This window comes from Mustela nivalis, assembly GCF_964662115.1.
Source record: "Mustela nivalis genome assembly, chromosome: 9".
NCBI lineage: Eukaryota > Metazoa > Chordata > Mammalia > Carnivora > Mustelidae > Mustela > Mustela nivalis.
The window spans coordinates 85,899,686-85,927,574 of NC_139028.1; the positions used below are offsets into that span (position 1 = coordinate 85,899,686).

At 36.5% G+C, this 27,889-nt stretch overlaps 2 protein-coding genes across 6 annotated transcripts in view; one reads left to right on the forward strand and one right to left on the reverse strand.

The window, feature by feature from the left end:
* Positions 1–10,899, forward strand: part of BBOX1 (gamma-butyrobetaine hydroxylase 1) — a 60,731-nt gene extending 49,832 nt beyond the window's left edge. For all 3 annotated transcript variants that reach the window (XM_082684226.1, XM_082684225.1, XM_082684227.1), the window contains 3 exons: positions 1,239–1,435; positions 8,491–8,657; positions 10,365–10,899. In XM_082684226.1, coding sequence (XP_082540352.1) covers positions 1,239–1,435; positions 8,491–8,657; positions 10,365–10,525 — 525 coding nt within the window. In that variant the 3' untranslated portion in view covers positions 10,526–10,899. The remainder of the gene's footprint in view (positions 1–1,238; positions 1,436–8,490; positions 8,658–10,364) is intronic.
* LOC309841348 (uncharacterized protein) overlaps positions 1–27,889 on the reverse strand; it is a 208,523-nt gene that overhangs the window by 109,587 nt on the left and 71,047 nt on the right. The gene's annotated exons all lie outside the window — the stretch shown is intronic.

Consider the following 27,889-nt stretch of genomic DNA (forward strand, 5'->3'; position numbering starts at 1 on the left):
CGGCTGGATAGTGTTCATTTCTCTAAGTAGAAAATCTGGGTCTAAACTTATTCAAGCTTATTCAACAAATTCAAACTTATTCAAAATCACTCACTCATGCTAACTAAAGGAGTCACAGAAACCCCATCCAAAAAATATATTTCTAAATTTTACTATTTGGGGGACGTGTAGGTGCCTCAATTGGTTAAGTGTCTGCCTTCGGTTTGGGTCATGATCCCAGAGTCCTGGGATCAAGTCTTACACTGGGCTCCTTGCTCAGTGAGGAGCCTCTTTTTCCCTCTGCCTGCTGCTCCCCCATATTTGTGCTATGTCGCACACATACACTGTCTTTCGCTGACAGATAAAGAAATAAAAGCTTTTAAAAAATAGTCAAGAAAGATATAAACAGATTTTACTTTTTTTTGCTTTTCAAAATGAAATAATGCTGAACATTTCCCCCTAAATCTTAGTAAAAATAACTATCCTTTTGGTTTCTTATTTCCGGTGCTTCTTAGGTTTATACATCCTCATAGCCCCACCCAACCTCCATTCCCTTCTTATCCTCATACCTTAACTATCTCATTTAACTCTCGAGTAGTTACTTTCTCACCTCCTTTAAAAAAATATGTCCTACGTAACACCACTGGGCTAATATTCTTCAACTCAGTCTTGGCTACATTACAACTGTAATGTAAAACCCTTCAACAGTTCCCCTCTGTGCAGAAGAGAAAATCCAATATTCTTCATCTGACATTCAAGACTCTATAATAAGTACTTCAATAACCTTTCCCACTGGATCCATCCTTTTCAGTCATGAACCTCTATCGCGACCAAACTTTTTGATACATAGTGAGGTGTGCATTTTTGCACATCCATTATGACTGCACCTGATTTGCTCTCTCCATTCTGCTCTGCATATCCAAAATCTTACCCATCCTCCTTTGCCCAGTTTAAATCCCACCTCCTCTGTAAAGTCAACATGAAGTGAGTAAATACTCCAATATGAAGTGTTCGCTCCCTGCAGCTATTTTGATCTGTGCCTTTTGTTTACTAACAGACATTATCGTGCCTATGTTCATGTCTCACACTGAAATAGTGTCTAAAGCAACTTTCTCTCTCCAATCCCTTTCCCTGCTGACACAAAAGAGATTTAAGAGGTTTGTTGACTTTAGTGCATTCAGAACTTTCTGAATCTTTAATGATGTCAAAAATGTAAATGTTTACCATTTTAAAACAGATTTCTCTATTTCTTTTTACAGGTTCAGTTTCTGCACTGCATAAAGCAAACAGTCACTGGGGGTGATTCAGAAATCGTAGATGGGTTTAACGTATGCCGAAAGCTCAGGGAAAAAAATCCTCGAGCATTCCAGATTTTGTCCTCCACGTTTGTGGACTTTACAGACATTGGAGTGGATTACTGTGATTTCTCTGTGCAATCCAAACACAAAATTATAGAGTAAGTACCATCTATACATTTCTCAATCAATTAAATAGCTGACTGCAAAAGCTCCATTTCCTGGGGCGCCTGGGTGGCTCAGTGGGTTAAGCCACTGCCTTCGGCTCAGGTCATGATCTCAGGGTCCTGGGATCGAGTCCCACATCGGGCTCTCTGCTCAGCAGGGAGCCTGCTTCCTCCTCTCTCTCTGCCTGCCTCTCTGCCTACTTGTGATCTCCCTCTGTCAAATAAATAAATAAAATATTTAAAAAAAAAAAAAGCTTCATTTCCCTAAACCTAAAGCTTAAACAGAAGAAAGCTTCAATTAACTACAGAACTTACTTTTTATTAACAGTTTAACCCAATTTTAGAGGGAAAAAGAAATATTTTCACCATAAAAAAATCATTATCAAATCCCATGAACTCTCTCTACTCTCTCTTCTTACTTAGTATAAGAGAAATAATTAAGACTTAAGATACACTTTTTTTTTTTTAAGATACACTTGATTTTCTTTTTTTACATACAAATTCTACAGAATTATAATCAGTATGATTGTAGTAGTCAGAATCCTTTCAGCAGGAAGGGGAAAAGATTCTAACTCAAATCAGGTAAATCTGATAGACAAACAACGTCATATGATATTGATCCCTTTTTTCTACATCTCTTAGCTTTGTCATCCTCTGTGTTGGCTTCCTTTTCTAAGATGTCAATAGAAGCTCTGCATTTGCAGTGTCCTCAGAGCTAGGAATCACATACACAGAAAACCCTTATTTCCCAATAGTTATAACAAAACTAGATGACTCACTGTCCGATCTGTATTTGAGTCCATCCTTGAAGCAATCACCATGGCCAGGAAGTCAGTGAATTCCGATTGGCCAATCCTGGATTACATGTTCATCTCTGGAACAAACTCAGTCTCATTTGAACCACATGGACTGAGAATGAAACAGGAATGTCTGCCTAACTTGAAGCCAACAAAAATCATATTTCCCTGCATAGAACATTTTATTATTTTTTCATTTAATATTATTTTATCATACGTTTTTGAAGTACCTACGAAGGCCACAAATTTATCCTTTTATTTGAGAATTATCTTACCTTGTCTTTCTTGGACATGATTTATTTAATCAGACCTCAGCTCATGAATTTTGGGGTGTTTCTCATTTTTATTTATCTTATTTATTTATTTAGTTAGTTAGTTAACATACAGCATAATACTGATTTCTAGAGTAGAATTCAGTAATTCATCACTTATATACAATACCCAGTGCTAATCTGAAAAAGTGCCCTCCTTAATACACATCATCCATCTAGCCCATCCCCCATTGACCTACCTCCATCACCCTCTGTTTATTCTCTATCTTTAAGAGTATTTTATGGTTTATTTCCCTCTTTTCCTGATCCCCAGCCCTTCCCATATGTTCATCTTTTTTCTTTCTTAAATTCCACATATGAGTGAGATCATATGGTATTTGCCTTTCTCAGACTTATTTCACTCAGCATAATACACTCTAGCTCTATCAACGTTGTTGCAGATGGCAAGATTTCATTATTTTTGATGGTTGAGAAATACTCCATTGTGTATATAGACCACACCTTCTTTATCCATTCATTCGTCAATGGACTTTTGGGCTCTCTCTGAAGTTTGGCTATTGTTGATAATAATGCATTTACCCTCCTTTAAATTGTATTTTTTTTATCCTTTGGGTAAAAACCTGTTAGTGTAAGTGCTGGGTCAAAAGGGGTTTTCTAATTTTAAAGTTGAGTTTGTATTCTTCTTTTAGTGGAAACAGCCAAATGATATGAAAATTAACTCACTTAACAAATTATGAAATCTCCAACATGCAAACTCATCTTTCTTTATATCATATGGCTTTCATTTATTCATTCAACAAGTTCTTATTGAAAGCAGCCACTCGTCTTGGTGGTTGGGATACATCCATGGACAAAACAAGGATTCCTGCCCTTATGAGCCTTAAAGTTTAGTGAGGGAGGAAGAAATCAGAGATTTTAAAACAAATGAGTAGATTACACTGACTGTTAATTTTGTTTAAGTATTTAAGTATTTTAAGCATTTAAAATACTTAAAATTAAGTATTTAAGAAAAAAATAAAATAAATATTATATATAATAAAACATAATAAAAATTTTAAAAAGAAAAAATACTTCAAATTAAGTATTTAAGAAAAAAGGAGAAGAAGTAGGGCAGAATAAGGGGAATCTGTAGAACCACAGACTTAGGGGAGATGGAACTTGCACTATTCATTTAAGAGAGGAGGCCAGATGGGAGTAGGATCATGCGACCCTCGTTATGCATTGTTTAAAAACTTACATTGCCTTTTACTCGTAGGGAAATGGGGAGGTGCTGTGAGATTTTGAGCAGAAGAGAAACATTTGTATTTACATAAATTTATTTACATGTCAAGTGGGCCACCCTGGCTGTTGTGCTGAATATAGGGAAGAAGGGCAAGGGCAGGAACAGGAAGACCAGCCCGGAAGCCACCGCAGGATGACGGGCTGGAGGAGAGGGTAACCAGAACGTGAGTAGTTCACGTGGTGACAGGGGCAGTGTGGAGAAGTGTTTGAGGATGTGTTTTGCAGGTTGAGACAGCATATTTTCCTGACAGATGGGATGAAGGGTATGAGAGAAAGACAGCCTTCAGAAATAAATTCTAGTTCAGAATAATGTTCTCTTGAGAGGTCAGTCACCAAGGTGGAGAAGAAAAAAAATAACTCTTGGATTCCTAGTTTTAACTGTTCAAAAATTACTTAAAAATTCACAACAGATTGCATAATTTTGTTGTGGCAGAATATAATTGCAGATTCTGCAAGGCTAGCAAATGGAGGCAAAGCAAATAAACCCTGAGTTACTGAGTGAGATTAATTGAATGCTCCTCATCTGAATCATAATATGTGTTTGTTATTTTTTGTAGTAGAATTCCAGAATTGACCATTGTCAAGTGTTCAGGTCTTGGGGATATGCCCAGAGATTATCAAGGGGTTGTTAATCCACTCAAGGGTATATCAAGGGTATGTTAATCCACTCAAAAATGTATTTTTAACAACGGGGGTGAAATGAATAGGGTTTTCAATTAATTGAGGGATTTGGGTCGCCTGTGTGTTTGGGTTAATTTAATATTCCTCATGGTTAAATTTTTAACTCCTTTGAGATGTTTATGTTCTATCTAGCACAAAAAGATCTGCTGGCAGAGTTAGGGTACAATGAAGTAAAATGAAAAACAAACAGATAAAGAAACTAGGAAAAAATAATAATGGTGAGAGTAAGCTACAGCAGTGCATCCTCATGGTTACAAGTTCAATCCTATGAATACCATTCCTACTCCTTGCCTCATTAGCAGTGCAGTCATGGTCTAATAACTCAGGCTTGCTAAGCTACTGCCTCTTTGCCAGTACAAACAGAGTATATTAGTGCCTACCACATACAACCAAAGTGGGAGTTATAGAGACAATAGATAGTCTCCCCTACCACAGTGTCTGGTTTTGAAAGAGCAGAATAAATTGCTAATTCTATAAACTCCAACACAACTACTAGTGATAGACTTCAGTTTCAGTTCTGAGCTTCGATAGACCAAAGCACAGACATAATCAATTTGCAAACACATCTAAAGTGTGAAATAAATTTCTCCTGCAGATCCCAGTAAAATGTGATGTGGTAGGCAATGCCACAGTGATACATATAGCTCCACAACAAATTCAAGTGGTCCCATCAAATATCACATCTCTCAATGAGACAAGGAGTATTCATGGCACCAACTCTGATTTCAGGAAAGGATACTACAGTCCTTTTACTGGGTTCTTTTGTTGGCATTACTGATAACATTTTGCTTTTGCTGATTTGCAGTCATTAGGATGCTCATTTAGGTTTAAACATTTGCCCTTAATGCATTGCTATAATGTAACCAGTTACTCCTTGTCTTCGGAGGCATTTTACCCTTCCTTAGCATGTAACTCTGCATTGGGACCTCCCTTTCATTCTTTGGCTGCACACAGAATGCTTACAGAGACTCAATTTTGCATTTTAGGTTGATCTTTGAGATGTCAACCAATCTTCTTCTCTAACACTGTTCAATCCTTAGAATGTCTTCCCTAAACCTCAAAACTAAATTTTTCTATTTCCCCAATATCATTTCTGAAAATACTAAATTATGAATTTATATCTTATTTTTTTCTCAAATAGAAAGTAAACACCAGGAAAAGGAGACAGAGAATGTCTCTCTCTCTTGATCTCTCTCTCTCTCTCTCTTTCACTGTGAGAAAAAGAAAGAGAAAATATTGATTATTATTATCTATATATCTGAACTCTTTAGAAATGAAAGTGTAATACAATGGTCCATGGGACACAGTTCTGATTTTCCTTAAACAGTTGAGTCCCAAAATTCCTTTCACCATATTCCTTTCATATGTAAGGATATACACATGGACTCTAAAAGAAAGAGCTCATTATTAGCATAACCATTTCCATCAAGGAATTAGAGTGTTAATGAAAAAAGAAACAGATCGCCAGCATGGCTTGTGTAGATCTCCAAGAAGTTTCAAAGTCATGACAACCTTGTCAGTGACACAGAGGATGGCACAAAGGGTGTGATCATTAGATGTATAGCAAATAGCATAGGAAGAGAGGAAGGAAAATGATCCAAGAGCAGTAAGGCTAGAATCTTAAGATTAGAAGACAAAATCACCTCAAACTGAAAGAGTCTGAAACCCGCAGTGTAAATGCTAACAGAGCAAATGAAATGTCAGACACTGTCCCTTATGCCACTCAAATCAGAGGCCCACAATCTCTTCTGCTGACTGACCTTTTCCTTGACTCTTTGTTCATCAAGCCACAACCTACAGGTCACAGAGCATTCTTTATCTATGTGGAGGGGAAGGAGGGAGAGCACTCCTTGCCTACTCAGACATATTTGCTTTTTAATCAATATATATATAAATTCTGATTTTAAGAATCCAAGAACCCTATTCAAAACCTGTTCCTTTCTTTCACTTTCTTTCCCCAGTGTGGGTTCAATAGGTAGTTTTCCATCACTATCAAAAAGCAAAGAGTTAGAGCTAATGACCAGTTCTTAGAGTTCACCATTACAATTGCCTTAGGCTCTGAGGATTGAGTATTAATCTGAGTGACAAAGCACAGGGACCCAGAGAGCCACAGTTTATATACCACAGGCAATCACATTTTTCTCCTATACCCTGACTTGTTGATAATGGTTTACTCTGTGTCTTTGGTCAGCTAAGTGTGATCCAGACCCAAAATCAGTGTCACCAAGCCCTTGGGTACATGTGATTGTCTCTTTGGTTTGACCCATCAGGTCTGGTCCCCTACAGCTGTAGGGTCATAGTACCACCTCCTGGGCTGGCCCAGGAACAACTCTAGACACTTTGCCACCATCTTCGTCCACTTTCAGTTTTTATCTACCCTTTCTATTGGAGTTAGTAGATGTTTTAGGACTGGCACTAGTTTACCTTCCCAATAAGCTTAAAAATATATCTTCCTTTTGCTTTGTGTGTAAAGAGTGCTCATGCTGTGCTAATGATAATAAGCATAGATTAAATTAAAACATAATGGTGTGTTTTTACATCAAAAATAATATTACCTTACATTGTCATGATCATGATGCATATTCTAAGGAAGGATAGAGAGATCACAATATACTACCTCAAAAGTACTAGAAAGACCTTGGTATTCTTCCAAGGAACTAAAAAAAGTTTAGAGAGTCACATATGCAATGAATATTTACTGCTTATTATGTGCAGGCTCTATGTTAAGTGCTGAGAATACAACATTAAATGAGATAGAGTATTGGTCTTCTAAAAGCCTATATACTGAGATACAGAGTATAGATAGAGAGATATGAAGAACATATCTCAGGCTAGATTCTTCTTTTGTCCATGTCTTGGTTTCCCTACCTGTAAACTAGGGATTGAATTAGAACAGTGAATTTCAAACTTTAGAAAATGGATTTTTCTTCCCAATCATGCTTCAAAAAAAATTATACTTAAAACCCTCATAAAGGGTTGACCCATGAACTTGTAACATTAAAAGTACTTCGATACATAAAAGCTACTATTTTAAAGAGTGAAGAATGAATTCATTTCCTGAAATACAAAAAAAAAAAAAATTAACTGGAATCTTTCAACAACTTTTTTTTTTTTAATTAATTTGAATCACTCTAGCACTTACGTAGTAAGTCTTCAAAAAATACCTGCTAAATGGATGGAAAACATGAAAAGATACTCAACATCATTAATCATCAGAGAAATGCCACCACAATGAACTATCACATCATTGAGCAACACCACAATTGAGCTATCACCACAATGAGCAACACCACAATGAGCTGTCACCTCACATCTGTCAGAATGGCTAAAATTAAACACACAAGAAACAACAATTGTTGATGAGGATGTGGAGAAAAGGCATCTTTGTGCACTGCTGGTGAGAAAGCAAACTGGTACAGTCACTGTGGAAAACAGTACAGAGATTCCTCAAAAAGTTAAAAATAGAATTACTCCACAATGTAGAATTTAAGAATCAAGACAAAGAAAAAGAGAGAGAAAGAGAGACAAACGAAGAAACAAACTTTTAGCTACAGAGAACAAACTGATGGTTGCCAGAGGGGAAGGGGGTAGAGAAATTGGGGAAAGAGTAAAGGGGATTAAAAGCTCACTTTTCTTTTTTTTTATTTTAATTTTTTAATTTTTTTAATTTCTTCTCAGTGTACCAGAATTCATTGTTTTTGCACTATACCCAGTAAAAGCACACTTTTCTTGATGAGCACTGGATGATGGATAGAATTGCTATATCCCTATATTATACACGTGAAGCTTAATATAACACTGTATGTTAACTATACTGAATTGGAAACCTTTTAAAAACTGCTAAATGAATAAAGAACAAATGAATATATCATCCCATAGATAGCCTTTCTACCTTTTGTACATGTTTTTGGATTCTTTAATACTGTATTTCAGACACATCTTCCAAGACAAATTGACCCTCAGAAATGTAAATAAGTACCTTATGGCTTTTTAACTGTTTTTCTCTTTAAAAAAACAGATTAGATGATAAAGGCCAAGTGGTTCGCATCAACTTCAATAATGCAACCAGAGACACGGTATTTGATGCACCCGTCGAAAGAGTTCAGCCTTTCTATGCTGCTCTGAAGGAGTTTGTTGACCTCATGAACTGTAAAGACTCCAAGTTTACTTTCAAGATGAATCCAGGTCAGTGGAAACACATTTTCTTAAACAACTGGATGTTCTTCAAGTTTAACCATGTAGAGCAAGATCTCGAGCAGTTTTTCTCAAATACGGCATGTGAAACACAGAATTTTGTGAGCAGTCCCCGCCTCTGCTCTGTTGCCTCTCCAGACATAAAAATATTAATTCTTAGCAAACTCCTAGGTAACCTTTAAGCACACCAAAATTCAATAACCTCCAACCTAAAGAAGAAATATGTGAAAGACAAGCTACAAGCCAAATGAAATCTCATGTCTGAGGTTAAGGCTGATGACTTATACTTTCTGCCCTGATAACCAGACAATATGAACTGCAGATTCTACTTAATTCTTCTATCCCAGTAAACAAGTAAAATTATCCCCATGATTCTCACTCATGAAGTACATGGGTCATGTTTACTCATTTAGCTTATCTGATCTGGAAGAGACAGTACTACCTGAAATAAAGCAGTATTTGAAGTAGTCCAGCTACTTGAAATACAGGAACAGAAAGCATTGCATTTGTTCTGGACCATGTCTACTCAGTGAAGTGACCTCAAACTTGAGGCTTTCCCTATCTATAGTAAAAAGCAGAATTTCTCTCTATTACTGATGTGGCCAAGTGAAAGATATTCTTAACTTCTGATTACTTTTTGAATTGATCTTTGGCATGATAAAGTGATACTAGAAATCTTTATAAATCCACTGACATGCAGTCACCACAGGCTGACTTTAAGAGCAGTAACATTTAAAATTGAAATACCAGGAAAGAAAAATAACAAAAAATAGAAGTTGGAATCTAAACTCCACTATGTAATGGTAGTGTAGCTTCGGTTAAATCCCTCAGCTTCCTGGAGCCTCTCTTTTCTCACACAAAAAGATGAGCTAACACTCTTTTCAGGACTTTTATGAGGCTTAGAAATAATGTACACAAAATATTAGGAACACACAAGACAAACCAAGTGATTATCCTTATAATTATCTGAAGCTGCTTAATTGGAAATAAATATATCTAAGTAAGAGCAAAATAATGACCAGGAAGAACAATTCAAAGTTTTACACAAAGATAATATTTTAAGTAGAAATTATAAAAATGTATACAGATGCCTATACTTTAAAAGTCAAAAGGTCTAAAGCAGTTTGCGTCCAATGGTCTGATTTCTGTGAAAAAATAAATGTACAGTTTTCAGTCAGAGAAAGACAAATACCATATGATTTCACTCATCTGTGGAATTTAAGAAACAAAACAGATGAATCTAGAGGGGAGAAAGAAAGGGGAGGAAGCAAACCATAAAACAGACTCTTAACTATAGAGAACAAACTGGGGGCTGATGGAAGGAGGTGGGCGGGTGTTGGGCTAAATGGGTGGGGAGGGGGGCAATTGTTGTGGTGAGCCCTATGTAAGTGATGAATCACTAGATTCCACTCCTGCAACTAATATTACACTATATGTTAATGAACTAGAATTTAGATAAAAACTTGAAACAAACCAAAAAATGAGACAAAGAAACACAGTTTCTTTTTTCTTTTTTTTATATTTTTTTAAATTTTTTTGATAAACATATACTGTATTATTAGCCCCTGGAGTACAGGTCTGTGCACACTGTTGCTTGATGTGAACAAAGTAGCAATGTTATCTTACATTTTACATTCTCTAGCTTCATAAATCATTTAAACTCATGATTGTTCACATTGAAAAAAATCTTTTGTCTAGGTGATGTGATTACTTTTGATAACTGGCGTTTACTTCATGGCCGACGTAGCTACGAAGCGGGAACTGAGATATCCCGCCATCTAGAAGGAGCTTATGCCGACTGGGATGTGGTCATGTCAAGGCTTCGTATCTTAAGGCAGAGTATCCAGAATAGAAACTGAATCTCCCGTCTATAATTTCAGTAAGATTCCAACTATAAGACATGACAAGGTTGTCTTCACAGACCATGATCCATGTCATTTCCATATTAATTTCTTTCACATTGAACATGTCACCTTTCTTGGACGGGTTTTCTTTTCTTTGTAATCATATATAATGCCAACTTTTTAGATGTTTTAGCAGTGTTCTTTCTATATACAAAGCATTTCTTCTGCTCTATTGTATGTAGGATCTAATTTCTTTTGCCTATATATGAGTCTCCAGAATGCCTACAAATAGTTGTATCAAATAAAACTTTTTCAAATAAACCCTTTTTTAAAAAAGATTTTGTTTCAAATAAAGCTTGTGTTTCAAATAAAACTTGTCTCACATAAAACATGTTTCTGCTCTGTTGTCTGTAGAGTCTCAGTTTTCATGACTGCATGTGACTGTCCTTGGCATGATTGGAAAAAGGCTTTGTATTTTCAAAGACCTGTTTTATTCACTTTTATTATAGATATTTATTATCCAAATTTTCAGAACTCAACAACATGTGATCTCAACATTTACTTTAACAGTTAAATTATGACACCAAACCCAAACATGTCAAATTAAGAAAAAAACCTAGTCTCCCTAAATTTCTCTTGCTTTAAGTAAACACTCTAAGGATTGCCAGAATAGCTTATACCTGTCTGTGAATCAGTTCTCATTCCTTGCCTTCAACTAAAAACTAAAAACCTTTCTTTCAACTAAGAACACACAAGCAAGGTGCATGTAACCCTCCATACACAGACACAATAACTAACTAACCTCGGGACAGCTTCACCTGCTGATCTTGCCTTACTCTATGGCCACTCCTTATCTCCAATGGTGGAACACAGATGTCACTGTCAGCCATGGAAGTCCTGCTCCTGTTGAGCCCACTCCCCTTGCTACCCCTGCTGGGAGCAAATTACCATTTGCTGAAATCCTGGTAATACATAGATTTTTAGTCAATAAGAGGACCTAACAAGTCCTCTTATTTTAAAGTGTTAATGACTATGACCACTGCAGAGCTCTACCTGTTGCCATAAGACCAACTGAAAAACTCTACTTCTGTTCATGTGTTACTTCTACTTCGCACCCCACTGGGTGTCCATGGCACTGGGAGGCTAGATCACAGGTGCTATGAGCCCACGCCAGCACACCCTTCTGATTCTCTAAACTCTGGTATTGAGTCCACATCACCAGTTCAGACTCCACTTTCTCTGACAACACTGCCTTTTTCTGGGCCTTCATTGTCCTTTCCTATCATCTGGTCTTGATCAAGGTTATGGTAATATATCATGTATGATTAATGTCTTTGAACTTTGAAAGGAATGGGTTGGGTTCTCAATCTCATCTCCCATAAGGCACTCTTATGGAACAGGTGATTTCAATAGAGGCATGGCTTGATTCTAACAGGCAGCATCCAATACCTAAAAATAATTTTCCAGAGTGACCTAGCTCTATCCATTTACAGCATCTAAACCCTAGGCACTTGCCAGGCTAAAATGACTTACCATAATTTCCTTCATTCAGCAGATATGTATCATATAGCTGGTATATGTCATACACTCTGCTAGACTAAGGACATAGAAGGACTTGAGATGTGCCTGCTTATAGTCTGGTAGGGGAACAGATAAGGATATAGATGATGATCTGGTTCACAGGAACACAACGAAGCCAGACTAGGAAGATTGATCGAAGCTTCAGTCTCAGTTGAATGGATGTCAGTCGTAGTTTTTCAGGCAAAGAAGGGAACGTGACTGTCCAAGTCAAAGGGCAGATGAGGCACAGAGAACTGAGAGTGCATGTGTTAAAGTGAAAAACCATGGAATAGCAGTGGTGTAAACTCTGGGACTGGATGCCTAGGTTCAAACTCTAATGATGACAGTTAACTGTGTGCTTGGACATATAATCATCTCCCCTGAGCCCTCAGTTTTTTTATCTATAAGTGAGACTAGTAACAGTTCTTATCTCATTAAATTTTTATAAGCATTAAATGAAAATTCATGTAAAGCAATGTTTTCCCAAACGTCTCAAATGATGAGTCAGACGTTGATGTGTGTGTGTGTGTGTGTGTGTGTGTGTGTGTGTTGTTTTTAAGTTTTTTAAGTAAAGTTTATGTGCATGCACACACATCTTTTTTTGGCTTTTTAAGTTTTTATTTTAATTCCAGTTAACATACCATTAGTTTGTTCTCTATAATTAAGAGTCTGTTTCTTGATTTGTCTCTCTTTTTACCTTTCTCATTTGTTTCCTTAAATTCCACATATGAGTGTAATCATATGGTATTTGTCTTTCTCTGACTGACTTATTTCACTTAGCATTATATGCTCTAGCTGCTTCTATGTCATTGTAAATGGCCATATTTTACTTTTTATGGCTGAATAAAATTCCATACACACACACACACACACACACATCACATCTTCTTTGTATACTTGGACTGATTCCATATCTAGGCTATTGTAAATAATGCTGCTATAAACAGAGGGGAGCATGTATCCCTTCAAATTAGTGTTTTTGTATTCTTTGGGTAAATACCCACTGGGGTGATTGTTGGATCATAGGTAATTCTATTTTCAACTTTTTAAGGAAACTCCATACTGTTTTTCACAGTGGCTGTACAACTTTATGTTCCCACCAATAGTGTATGAAAGCTCCTTTTTCTCCACATCCTTGTCAACACCTGTTATCTCTTGTGTTATTAATTTTAGCCATTCTGACAAGTGTGAAGAGATCTCTCATTGTAGTGTTGATTTGCATTTCCCTGATAATGAGTGATGTTGAGCATCTTTTCATGTGTCTGTTGGCCATCTGGATATCTTCTTTGAAAAAAACGTCTATTCATGTATTCTGCCCATCTTTTAATTGGATTATTTGGCTTTGGGGTGTTGAGTTTTAGAAGTTCTTCATAGATTCTGGGAACTAGTTCTTTATCAGGTATGTCATTTGTAAATATCTTCTCCCATTCCATAGGCTGGCTTTTAGTTTTGTTGACTGTTTCCTTCTCTGTGTAGAAGGTTCTATTTTAATGAAATCCAAATCATTTATTTTTGCTTTAGTTTCTCTTGCCTCAGGAGATATATCTAGAAAGAAGTTGCTATGGCTGATGTCAAAAAAAACTACTGCCTGTGTTCTCTTCTACAATTTTTATGATTCCAGGTCTTATATTTTGATCTTTAATCTATAATGAATTTATTTTTTTAAGATTTTATTTATTTATTTGACAGAGAGAGATCACAAGTAGGCAGAGAGAGAGGGGGGAGGAAGCAGGCTCCCCGCTGAGCAGAGAGCCGATGCAGGGCTCTCGATCCCAGGACCCTGAGATCATGACCTGAGCCGAAGGCAGCAGCTTAACCCACTGAGCCACCCAGGTGCCCCATATTATGAATTTATTTTTGTGTATGGTGTAAGAAAGTGGTCCAGTTTCTTTTTTTTTTTTTTTGCATGTTGCTGACCAGTTTTCCCAACTCCATTTGTTGAAGAGACTTTTTCCCATTGCATATTCTTTCTTGCTTTGTCAAAGATTAATTGACCATATACTTGTAGGTTCTTATCTGGCCTTTCTATGCTTTTCCATTGATCTATGTGTCTATTTTTACACCAGTACCATACTGTTTTGATTACTGCAGCTTTGTAACATAACGTGAAGTCTGGAACTGTGATGCCTCCAGTTTTGCTTTGCTATTCAAGATTGCTTTGGCTCTTCAGGATCTTTTGTGATTCCATACAAATTTAAGAATTTGTTCTAGTTCTGTGAATGTGCATTTTTTTAAAGATTTTATTTATTTATTTATTTGACAGAGAGAGAAATCACAAGTAGGCAGAGAAGCAAGCATGGGGGGGTGGGGGAAAGCAGAATCCATGCTGAGCAGAGAGCCCGATGTGGGGCTAAATCCCAGGACCCTGAGATCATGACCCAAGCTGAAGGCAGTGGCTTAACCCATTGAGCCACCCAGATGCCCAAATGTGCATGTTTTAATACAACTTCCTAGTCTCATTCCGTAAGAATTATAATTCAGGGGGTCTAGGATAAGGACCAGGAACTGTATTTTTATCAAAGTTTTCAGGTAATATACCTAATCAGAAAAGTCTGAAAAATACTGATGTAAAAGCATTTAGTATCATTTCTAGGTGAAAGTAAATACTCAATGGATGTTAACTATTATTAGTTATAATAACAGAGGTTGTAGAGGAAGAGGATAGATTAGGATAAAAAGAGATATATGAAGATGGAGACAGAGATGGGGCAAAGTCATGAAATGTTGAAATGTGGGCACCTGGGTGGCTCAGTGGGTTAAAGCCTCTGCCTTCAGCTTAGGTCATGATCCCAGGGTCCTGGGATCGAGCCCCACATCGGGCTCTCTGCTCAGCGGTGAGCCTGCCTCCTCCTCTCTCTCTTGCCTTCCCTCTCTGCCTACTTGTGATCCGTGTCTGTCAAATAAATAAATAAATAAATAAAATCTTAAAAAAAAAAAAAAAGAAATGTTGAAATGTATGTTGCACTAAAGAGCTGATATTTTTATCTTGAAAGCAATGAGGAGCCATTTAAAAGTTTTTAAGCATTAAAGTGCCTTGACCAGATACCCATTATTTAAAGATGCATTTGGCTATGTTGTGGATAGAATTGTAAATGAGCAAGACTAGAGGCCATAAGTCCACTTGTGAGACTGAATCTACTTACTGCAAGAAGTTGGATGAGAAATTAGGAAGGATTGAATGAGAATGCTTGGATGATGGCAAAGGAGAGGAGAGATATTTAGAAGCCAAATCTAGAGGACCTATATAAAGAAGGAGGAAGATGTTTAAGATGTCTCCTGGGTTTCTACTTGGGAAAGATACATTAACAGTAATTCCAAGTACAAGGAGAGAAACCACAACAACAGAAACAAGCTTGTGGGCAAGAAAACAAATCCACTTTTGAACAGACTGAATTTGAATTGCCCCCGAGTTAGTCCACTTGGCAGCTGGATGTATAGACACACACAGAGCTCGGGACAGACACCTGGAATGGAGTGCTCCATTTGGAAAGTATATAGATGGTGGATGAAATCATCACTTGCTTTCCTGGAGACATTTAGTGATTGTGACCAAGGTCACAAGCCTCATGGTAGGATGATAAGCTAATGATATTGGCCTAGTTTGTGGAATCAGTTACACTTTGAACATAAAGAATCTGCAGTGGCTTATATTCAAACTCAGCTAGACCTCTTACATACTGTATTTTGTTGTTAGAATACAGCATTCCAAGCCAGCACCCCATGGCCTGGCTGTTTCCTTCTCTGTCAGGAATTATTTCTGCCCTGGAAAGGAGGGATAGAAAGATTGGATGCAGTTTCAACAATTTCTAAAGTGTTATATAGGACATGACATATTATGGGCTACGGCAGCTGGTGTCGACTAAAGATGATTGGGTTTCCTGGATATAATGGTCTAAAGATTTGACTTTCCCCCAAACTCATAATAGATCTGAGGTAACTTGGAATGGAATTTACCCATATTTGGCAGCATGGATTCTTACTGTCTGTTCCATTGCTCTGATTTGACTTGGAGAATATTAGCTGCTTGGCTGGTGAATCGGAATAACTCCACAGGTCACGAGAATGACATGTCACAGAGTATCTTCACTGGTCTCTATTTCTCCCTCTAGCCAGCCACTAAAAGGTGAGTAAGTGAATACTGGTACAGGGAATTTATACAAAAAAAGGAATTCCATGGAGAAACCAAGTGTCACTGAGGGTAATTTCACTGTTCGGGAATTTAAACTGGGAAATAGGAAACATTTTATAAACAAAAGTACCCCTTTATGTTAAATATCATTTTGAGGACACATTTGAACTGAAATATCTTGCAATGAAAATGTAATTTGGTTGGACTTAATGGCTTGGAACATACCTTTCTGTCTCTGCACAGCTGCCTGGAATACTCTTCCCTAATATCTTTTAAGCCTAGAAAGTTCTCCTTCCTCCTTCAAAATTCAGTTTAAGTTTCATCTCCCCTGTGAGACCCTTCCTAATTTTTCTAGTATGGCTTAAGTACCCCTCTCCTCTGGCTTCCATTGAGCCTTACATACATGTTTGTATATCTATCCATTTATTCTAGCAATATTTTTGAGCATGCTGTACTGTGTACCAGACACTGTTTGGTGCACTGGTAATACCATGGTGAGCAAGGCAGACGTAAGGGCTCTCTTAGAGCTAGTGGTCTAGTGGGAATATCAGGCATTGATCAAATGATCATTAGAAATTAATGATCATTAATTTCTAATGATCATTAGAAATTAAAAATTTTGAATGATGGCAAATGCTATGGATGGAAAGCCCAAGAAGCTACAGGAGCATAGAATAAGAGGATAGGACTAATAAAAAGAAAGTGGGCCTGAGGAAAGTCTTCCCTGAGGAAGCAGCTTTTGAGCTGTTTGATGAAGAATGATATACAATGATGATGCTTTGCCTCAATTAGCAGAAACTCTAAACCTAAGAATAAGGAAATTTTTAAAAAAGATTTTATTTTGTTTATTTATTTAGAGAGAGAGAGCGAGTGGGGGAAGGGACAGAGGGATAGAGAGAATCTCAGGCAGACTACCCACTGAGCTCAGAACACAACACAGGGCTCAATCTTACAACCCTGAGTCCTGACCTGAGCTGAAATCAAGAGTCAGATGTTTCACCATTTGAGCCACACAGATGCCCCAGTACAGAAATTTTTACCTCACAAAACATGAAGTCCACAAACTTCCCCGTCCTGTATATCTCCATTCCTACCTCTGTGTAACTATCTTGGCTCTATCTTACTTCAAGTGTGTGCTTCATCCTCTGGTAAAGCTGGCAAAAGGGCTACTGAAGTTCCAGGTCTCACATTCAGACACAACTGCAGGAAGAGAAAGAAAGAAACGGGCTTTTCTTATGTCTCCCTGTTTGAAGCATAAAATATTTTCCCAGAACCCCTGTGACAGGCTTCTCCTCGTGCCATCTCAATCAGAGTTAGGTCAAATACACTCTCCTAAACTAACTACTGGTAGAAGGAAATGGGATTTCCATGACAAACTTAAATAAGCCAGGACCTGCCCTTGGGCTGAGGAGGTGGTTTCTATCTCTAGTACACAAGGTTGAGTGGAGAAGGAGTGAATAACTAAAAAGTTGAGCTGAACATGAAGGTTAGATCACATGTGGGCAATCACCAGTGTGTGTGCTAGATAGGAGACACTTGTCTAGAGGAAGGGGAAGCAGGCAGGGAGAGCATGCCAGCGAAAGCAAGACTGAGTAAGGACTCTGATATGGAAGGCAGCATGGTGCCTTGAAGAAAAAAAGGAAGGCCATAAGTCCAGAAGCCAGGTAGGCAACCAACAGTCTCTAATATATTGTGAACTCTTTAGGCAGAGATATTTTCATTTGTGTCTCTCCAGTACCTAAATGTTTGTGGCATTAATGAGGGGAACTAAGGTAGTTGTTTCTTGGAATTCTCTATTTTACATCCTCAATGAATCAAGTTCCATCCCCAGGATCTCATCCAAAAAAAATGTCTCAATTTTTGTGCCAGGCAGGACCTCATTTCTTTCCCTGCCTTCACTGGGTAACACATTTTATCTATACACATACCAAATTTTAGCCTCAAAAGCTTTCCCAATTTTTCCCACTCTTTCCCAGAATCAGTCCATTCACCAATTTAAAATACTCTGATAGTTTCCAGTTTCCAGTCCTTGCTCCATCCTCACAGCAAGTAAAAATGCTGAACACACTACAAAATTAACAACTCTTCTTAGCTCTGTCAGATAAGTGAGGTTATAGGGGAAATCACTGCCCTGAAAATTGCACAGACAGAAGGCAAACAGAGAATCACAACATACCAGAATAGAAACTTCAGTAGGAACCAGTGCTAGGGTAGGAAGACCTGAATTATAATTGGTAAACTGCTGAAGGCTCAATATGGACAAGTCTAAGAGAAAAAACTTATCAGACTATATCAGAGCTTAACCTACCTAAAAGATATAAAATACACAATTCTAGACTTCTTTAGCCATCCTGAGCCACCTAAAGAGGGGAACAAATTGAGAAGCATTGAAGTTCATGGTCCAGAAGCACAGACTCACCAAAAGACTGAAACTTAAACATAGGATTACAGAGTACTTCCCTTCCCCAATCACATCTTATCACTACCTTATTAAAGGACTATTTATCACCAATCCTTTTACCTCATATATCATGTCCACCTTTCAACAAAAAATTATAAGGCTTACTAAAAGATTAAAAAAAAAAAAACAACAAAAAACAGAGCCTGAAGAGACTGAGTAAATCTCAGAACCAAAGTCAGATATGGTAGGCATGTTGGAATTACCAGACCAGTAATTCTAAAAAAAAACAAAAACAAACAAACAAACAAAAAAAAAACTGTGATTAATACATTAAGATATTTAATAGAAAAACAGACAACACACAATAACACATGGGTAGTATAATCAGGGAGGTGGAAATTCTAAGAAATAATCAAAAAGAAATGTTAGAGATCAAAAAAACTCAACAGAAATGAAGAATAACTTTGATGGGCTCATAAGTGAAGTAGACCCAGATGAGGAAAGAATATGTGAACTTGAGGATGTGAAAGTAGAAATTTCTAAAACTGAAAAAAAAAAAAAAATAGACCAGAACATCCAAGGACTGTGGGACAGCTATAACTTGAATATAATTGATTTGATTTTCTATCTAGATGGCCTATGCACTGCTAGAAGTAGGATACTGAAGTCCCCTACTGTTATTATATTATTGTCTATCTCTTGTTTCAGAGCTTTTAGTATCTTCTTGGTGTATCTAGGTGCTGTGATTCATATAAGGGGTTCATATCCAAAATATATAAAAAAACTCAGACAACTCAATAACCACCACTACCACCAATCCATTTGAAAAATGGGCAGAGGAACTAAATAGACATTTTTCTAGAGAAGACATATGAAAATGATTGACAGGTCCATTAATAGATGCTCATCATTAATTATCAGGGAAATGCAATCAAACCACAATGAGATATAAGCTCACATCTTAGAATAGCTATCACCCAAAGACAAGAGATAAGTGTTGCAAGGACATGGAAAAAAGGGACCCCTTGTGCACTGTTGGTGGAAATGCAAACTGGTGCAGCCACTATGGAAAACAGTGTGGAGGTTTCTCAAAAAATTAAAAATAAAAATACCATATGGTTCAATAATTCCACTTATGGCTATATATGCAAAGAAAATAAAAGCAGGATATCAAAGATACATCTCCACCCCCATGTCTATTGCATCATTATTTATAATAGCCAAGATATGGAAACAACATAAGTCCATCAGTGGATGAACAGATAAAGATGATTTTATGTAGATATAGATATAGATATACAGATATACACACACATACGTAATATATAGTAATGTATAAAAACAATACAGATAATACTCTATTGCATTCATATACTATGTATCTACATATATGCTACATATATATCTGTATTATTTGTATATATACAACAGAATATTATTTAGCCTTAAGAAAGAAGGAAATATTGCCATTTACAACAGCATGAAGGCACCTTGAGGGCATTATGCTAAGTGAAATAAGTCAGAAAAGAAAGACAAACACTGTATGTTAGAGATAATAATACTATACTGTATACATGAAATTTGCTGGGAGATTCTATCTTAAATATTCTCACGACAAAGAGTGCTGTGAAGTGTGTAAACCTGGCGATTCACAGACCTGTACCCCTGGGGATAAAAATATATGTTTATAAAAAATAAAAAATTTTTAAAAAAATATTCTCACCACAAAAAGAAATAGTAGTTATGTGACATTATAAAAGTGTTAGTTAATAGTATGGTAGTAATCATATTACAAAATATAAATGCATGAAATCAAAACATCAAATATCTTAAATTTATACAATGTTATATGTCAATTATATCTCAATAAAGTTAAGAAAAAATGTTATACTCTAAGTATACCATGAACAGATTTGGAATTTCATTTCTGCTTAAAGTGTAATATTTTTTTTAAAGATTTTATTTATTTATTTGACAGAGAGAAATCACAAGTAGGCAGAGAGGCAGGCAGAGAGAGAGAGGAGGAAGCAGACTGCCTGCTAAGCAGAAAGCCCGATGCGGGACTCGATCCCAGGACCCTGAGATCATGACCTGAGCGGAAGGCAGCGGCTTAACCCACTGAGCCACCCAGGCGCCCAAAGTGTAATATTTTTTATAACTCCGTTATAGTTTTAATGATTTGAAAAAAGAAACAGATGGAATTAGCAAATGTAATATTCTTGCTTAAATACTATGTACCTGATATAATCATTTAATTAAATATTTGAGTAACATTAAGGGCCATTTCTTTTGAGGAAAAAAGATAATTTTTTCTCAGCTTTTATTATAGAATTTTTGTCCGATAGTCACCTATGGTTGATTTTTCAGAGGTTGCTTTATAAATTTGGACTTCTTTTATCCCAGAAGTAATGAAATAATCATTTGCATGATCATCTAATAAACATGTAGATTTATAAAGCAAAAACTAGTCTTAAATAGTATTTAATTTATTGTTTCCAAAGTATGCCAATATCATTAACACTAGGTACAATTGTTTTAGAGCTCCAGGGATAGACTTTTAAAATTCTTTAATTGTTCTATATTTTATAGTTATGATTTTCTAATTATAGTAAGTGATGATTGTTTTCCATTTGTGGCAATAGGATAAAGCTTTTTAGAAAATGAACCTTAAGTAACTATTAAAAGAAAAATATTTCTAATATTATAGGTGGTACTGTTTTGAAGGTGGTAGCACATTGGCCAAAGTTTGGAAAATGCTGATCATTTTATGAACAAGCAAGCAGAATGGAAAAAAGAAATTACTTTTCATGACCATATATAACAACATGTGTTATTGTTCATATATTGTTATATGAACAATTCAAACACAAGTATGGATTTCCAGTTCAGTCCTCTTTCCACTTTTCTACACTATGAGTATTTCAATTTCCTGTGGAATTAGGTTGTCTATTTGGTATTTCTAAATTTCTGACCCTCTAAAGTCATCCCAGAAATGATTCAGAGACAAAAGTGACAAAGGTCATTTGAGGATTTAATAAACATGGGCTCTAAATCAGTGCAAAAGTGACCAAATTATGGAGTGTAGAAGAAGAACTTTGGAAGCTTGTTTAAAATGCAGACTCCCGATATAGCTCCTTTTGGTTCCAGCAGGCTTGGTCTACAAATCTTGACATTTAATAGGTATCCCAGGGATAGGGATGTAGGTGGCCTACGGACCACACTTTCAGAAACAGTGTTCTGATCACATGATCCCAAAGAAGCATTCCAGTCCTGACCAAAAAAAGCCTCTGGAACCTTTAAGCCATGTATTGTATGATCTTGCTCAAGACATCCCTTCTTTTCTTTTGGTACAGGAGTAGCAAAGGGAGACACCCTAGAGAGGGTCTCCTTCCACTACTGCATATTATTAGGGGTCACCAACTCTCCCTGCAAACGGAACATCCCTACAAACTGAAATCAAAGGCTTATTTGGGTAGTTAATTAACCAGGGTCTCTTTTTTGCCCTGGACATTGTTAGATTCACACTATGCAGTACACTTGGGAGCCAGGACATACTCCATGAATAGTTGCTGATTAAAGAGGCAAAGTATCACCTTTGGGCATAAATATTTTTTTTCTTTTACATCTGGTAGAAGAAATGTTTTCCTTCCTCTTATTTTTGGAGAAAGTGGCTTTTCCAATGGTCATACTGTAATGTGCCCAGGAAGATGCTGGTGGTAAATGTTCTCAAATTACTGAAATGAATATAATGAGAAAACACTTCCACTGAGTGCATAAAGGGTGTTTTTGGCTTATTTTTGTATGATGTAAGCAGTGGCCCTGCCTAAGCTTTACATTCTCAGGAAGCCATATGGAAACAATCACTGTCAACGATGCTTGATAAACCCAAACACTGCTATGATTTCTCTCCAAGAAATAACAGAATGCTGACCCAGCTGCATAGTGTCCATTATATATTTAAAGACATAAATCACAAGGTTTCCCTTTTAATTTATGCAAAATTACAGATCTTACCACCAGAGCTGTCCTGGGTTAAATCATACATAGAGAGACCTAATCCTTCGGCTCGTGGTGGGGAAGCAGGGTAAAGAAGATGCAATGCATATAGATATGTGGTTTTATTGTGAGACATAAATCACAGCATTTCCTTTCTAATACACTGGGGCAAAATTGCAATCCTAGTTGTTTTGAGTTAAGTCATGCAGAGAGAGACCTAATTCTTGGATCAGTGGTGGGGCAGGACCAGATGGGGGGAAAAAAAGAAGCAATGAATATAGCTATGCATATTAAAATAATCTCATTTAGTGGTTTCTATTTTTCCCCTATACAATTTGCTTTTAAATTTTAAGCAAGGTCTTTGAAATGCTGAATTCAACAAAAATTCAAATGAAACTCTGGTGAAAGCTAACATTTAACAATCCGCAGAAAGTCTTGTTATTTTTTTCTTGGGCACAATGGGAAGTATTGGTGAGGAATAATGTACCTTCTTTCCTAGGAATGAAAGGAAGACCTGATCACAAGTCTGAAGACTACATCTGAAACCACCACCAAATTGTTTCCCCCTGGCATTATCTGCTGAAGAAACTGAACCAAGATCCAAGTGGAAGCCTCGTAAGGAAGACTAAGATGCCATTCGCTTTCCTTAAGCAGCAACCACCAGTTATGTAGCCGTTTTTTTTTAAATTTTTTAATTTTTTATAAACATATATTTTTATCCCTAGGAGTACAGGTCTGTGAATCGCCAGGTTTACACACTTCACAGCACTCACCAAAGCACATTCCCTCCCCAATGTACATAACCCCATGTAGCCTTTTAAAATAAATTTAAAAAATGGTGCGGTATTTACAAAAAAATAGGAAAAAATATGATTTACTTATTTAATAAACCAACCAAACCAGACAGCCCCTACACTGAATGCTAATTTTTGGCAAATTTTACCCTCTATATTTTGGCACACACAAAAAGTGATTCAACAAATATTTCCAATTAAGATAGGGAGCCATAGCCATCATTGGTGACTCTGGATATGTGTCTCATTTTTTGTGACAGAATGAGTCCTGAAAGTAACTACAGTTGCACCACTAGTGGTTCAAGACCTTAATAACAAATCCTCTTTAATCTATTCGTTATGGTATTGGTACTGAAATAGCCAAACTGATCAGTAAAATGTAATAGGGAATCCAGAAATAAAACCTACCATGTAAAAGACCTTATTGTATTGACAAATACTGTAGTTCAATTCTTAAGTAAAAGGATGGGTTATTTATTGAGAATGACATAGCAGACTATCTTTCTGGAAAAATAAACAGAAGTTTCCCCATCCCAGAAAAGAAAAAGAAATTTCCCCATCACAATCTTACACCACCCACAAAAATAACTTATAGAGAGATGAATGATTTCAATTTTTTTTTAAAGAATAAAATCCTAAAGATATACCTAGGAGATGCATGTACAATCTGCATTGAAAATTTGAAGTTGTAAAATAGAAATTATAGCCATTAGACTATATGAAACAAATTTTTGCAACTTTTTCGTCTGAGTACAAACCAGCAGGGGCTGCTGCTGGCTCCCTGCCAAATGTCAATCCTGATGAAACCATAGACATAAGTGGGGATATATGGGTTCCCAGAACCATCAACAAAACGTAAGAAGCCCTGGAGAGAAAAATGATTATCTTGGTGCAGGGTTGGGTAAGAAATGGGTAAGTGCAGCATGCACTGGAAATGGTCTGGAAGGCAGTGAGGAGGTCCACTGGGGAAAATCTTTTTTAATTTTCTTCTTGTCTCAGACTTGTTAACCCTGGGGAAGTCATGGCTTGTTCCTTCAGCACCCAAATCAATGATAGAGCAAAAGGCGTCAGCTAAAAAGCCTTAACAAGGTAAAGAATAATTGAGCATGGGTACCACTGCCCAGATCCTACCCTCTACTTCCAAAATCCCCAAGATTGGCAATATTACAACCTATAGCCTTCACCTCTTCATGATGCTATTTTTTCTTAAGAGTTAAAAGTGGTACAAATTCTAATTCTTTCCTCCTCAAACTCACTGAGGTAGACAGAAATGAAGGCCTGGCCTTGGCCCTTAATTAACACTCATTTCCAGAGTAATTGTTACCTTTAGGGCAATGTGATCTCACAAGACAAAATAACAATACACCTAAGGATATGACCACTGTGAAAGAGAAGCAAAGAAACAACTAAAGAACCAGAGGGGCCAATAACTTAGAATAAACATGAAAACATATTGTTAAGGAGATAAGAAAAGACAATAGTAATACGAAGCAACAATAAATATTTATTTAAAAAGTTAGGGAAAATAACATATAAAAAATGTTGAAATAAAGAGTAAAATATATGAGACAAATAGCAGGATGAGTTCAGCAAAGAATGGATTAGGAAATTCATCATTAGGGAGATTAGAGCAAGCTAAAAAGACAATACAGTAAATTTTTTAAAATAAAATAGGATGGCAAAAATAATCCCAATATAACTGATATTCTATAAATAAATGAGAGCCACCTTGAAGGTATTCGACTGGCCAAATGTGGGACAATTTGAACCTCAAATAAATGACTATGGCTACAGATTGCATAGTCATTCCAGAGTCCATACTAACATAAATAAATCAATGGAGGTGAATGAAAAGCTCCACCTTTCAATAGAATGCCCATTAATCGTGTGGAAGAGATAATGGAATTAAAATGCCATGATAGGGGTGCCTGGGTAGCTCAGGAGTTTAAAGCCTCTGCCTTGGGCTCAGGTCATGATCCCAGGGTCCTAGGATAGGGTCCTGCATCAGGCTCTCTGCTCAGCAGGGAGCCTGCTTCCTCCTCTGTCGCTGCCTGCCTCGCTGCCTACTTGTGATTTCTCTCTGTCAAAAAAATAAATAAAATCTTTATGGTTAAAAAAAAAAAAAAACAGAAAGAAACTAGTAGGTGAAAATTTGTTGAGGAAAAGAATATTTGCATAGTCTCAAAGTAGTTGCCCATAAAACACATTAATTACTTATTAATATAATTATGTATTATCGAGTACAAAAGTACAAAACACAGTGAGTGGACTTTAATGCAGAGACATCTTGCAGACACCATCTTAACTAAGTAATGAAAGGCAGCATCCGAAGTGATGGTTCAAACAGACACCATCTGCTTCCTTAGAAAGAACTAGGAAGAACACAGTATCATCGTGCTGTTCTTGTCAAAGGAAGAAAGTGTATAACATTAATTCAAACATGAGAAAACATCAGATAATCCAAACTGAAGAACATTCTACAAAGCAGCTTGCCTGTACTTCTCAAAAATGTCAAGGTCATGAACAACAAAGAGAAAAAATGAAAAACTCTTCCTGATTTAAGGAGACTAAAAAGATATGACAATTTAATGCAACAGGTGATCCTAGATCCTAGAGAAAAAGAAATGGGTATGTTTACAAGGGCATTATTGAGAAAATGGGCCAAAATTTAAGTGGGCTCTGGGTTTGAAAAGTGGTATTATATCGATATTATTTGCCTCTAATAGCTGTCCAGTGATTTTGCAGGAGAGGGTTCTTCAAGTACTAAAGAGCGATAAGGCATTTTATCTTCAGTTTGTTCTTTCTGTAAAGTTTGAGAAATAATAATACAATTATAACAATTATAGATTAAGTATGTGGAGGGGAAGAATGAAAAGGCAAATATAATAAAATATTTATATAAATATATAATTTTAACTTTTAGAGAATCTGAGTTAAGATTATATAAAAATCCTTTTTACTATTCTTGCAACTTTTCAGTAAGTTTAAAGGAGAAAGGAAAGAATCTTTAAAATGGAGGTAATAATGTCTACCTTATAGATTTAAATAATATGTGTAAAGCATTTAAGGCTGTAACTCAAGCATAGAAGGTGTCCAATAAAGGAGAGCTATTCACAACCTAGAGCTCTCAAAATATATCTCTGCAGTGGTTCTAATGGGTTTTTTGAAAAAGTTTTCAGACAATTTTTTATTACTCTTTAACTTACAAGGATACTGTAGCATGTAGGGATATTTCAGTTATAGGAATCTCCCAGAGCTTCTGAAATCCATAAATGTGTTGACGCTTACCTTTTATCTTAGGATTTTAGTAAAAGTAAGAATTCTACTGATAACCTACATTAATTATAAAGCATGTTCCCAAATGGATACTTATTGGATTCTTATGATCACCCTGTATGAAGTTAAAATGATTACTTCCATTTTACAGATGAGAACAGAGAACAATAAAAATGTTCAATGATTTATATACAATAAATAGTGGGGCACAATCCCACTTTTTGTGATTGTAAATCTAGTACATTTTTTTCTAGTTAGAATTAATATTACCATATTATTCAACACAACAGAATCTTATATGACTCAAATCAGTTTGTCTGAGACAAATAAATCTTGCCAAAACAAGATTGGCAATACTGATTAGAGGAAGCAATTTAAAAGGAAACCTGGAATATATAGGAATAAATAAATTCAGCAACAAATGTTAAAGATTCAAACAAAAAGCAATGTTAACCTTACTAACATACTTTGAAAAACCTAAAGAGTATAGAGATAAACCATGGTCCTTGGTATAAAAGTTTCATGTGGTAAATACGTCAGTTCTGTTTCAGTCAATTAATTCATAATAAAATGAAGTTAGAGCCATAATTCCAGAATTCATTTTTATTTGTTTTATTTATTTATTTGAGAGAGAGCACGCCCATGAGCCGGGGGTGGGGGCAGAAGGAGAGAGGGGAAAAGCAGACTCCCTGCTAAGCAGGGGGCCCCATGTAGGGCTGATCCCAGGACACTGGGAACAGGCACTGAGCCACAGGCAGACTCTTGACCAACTGAGCCACCCAGGCGCCCCTCCATCTGGATCATTTATGAACTCTGACAAGCTATTCTAAAATTCACATAAAAGATAAAATGTGTAAGAATAACAAAGAACATTAAAAACAGAGTAAAGGAAGAACAAGGGTCTTCTACCCTACCAGATGTCAAAGAGAACTATGTTGTAATAACAGAAACCATGATGTTGGCACAAGAATAGAAGACTCTTTCATGGTATAATGTAGAGTCCAGAAACATATCCACAGTTTTATTTATTATAAAAGTGATATTTTATGTCAGTACAGAAAGATGTTCTTTCCAATATTGGAAAACTATTGGCCATCCATTTTGAAAGCATTAAATTCAGACCATCTCTATCACAAGACCTCACTCTCTACACACACACACACACATGCACACACACACACACACACACACACAGAGAAAAGCCCTTCAAACAGATTTTGGAG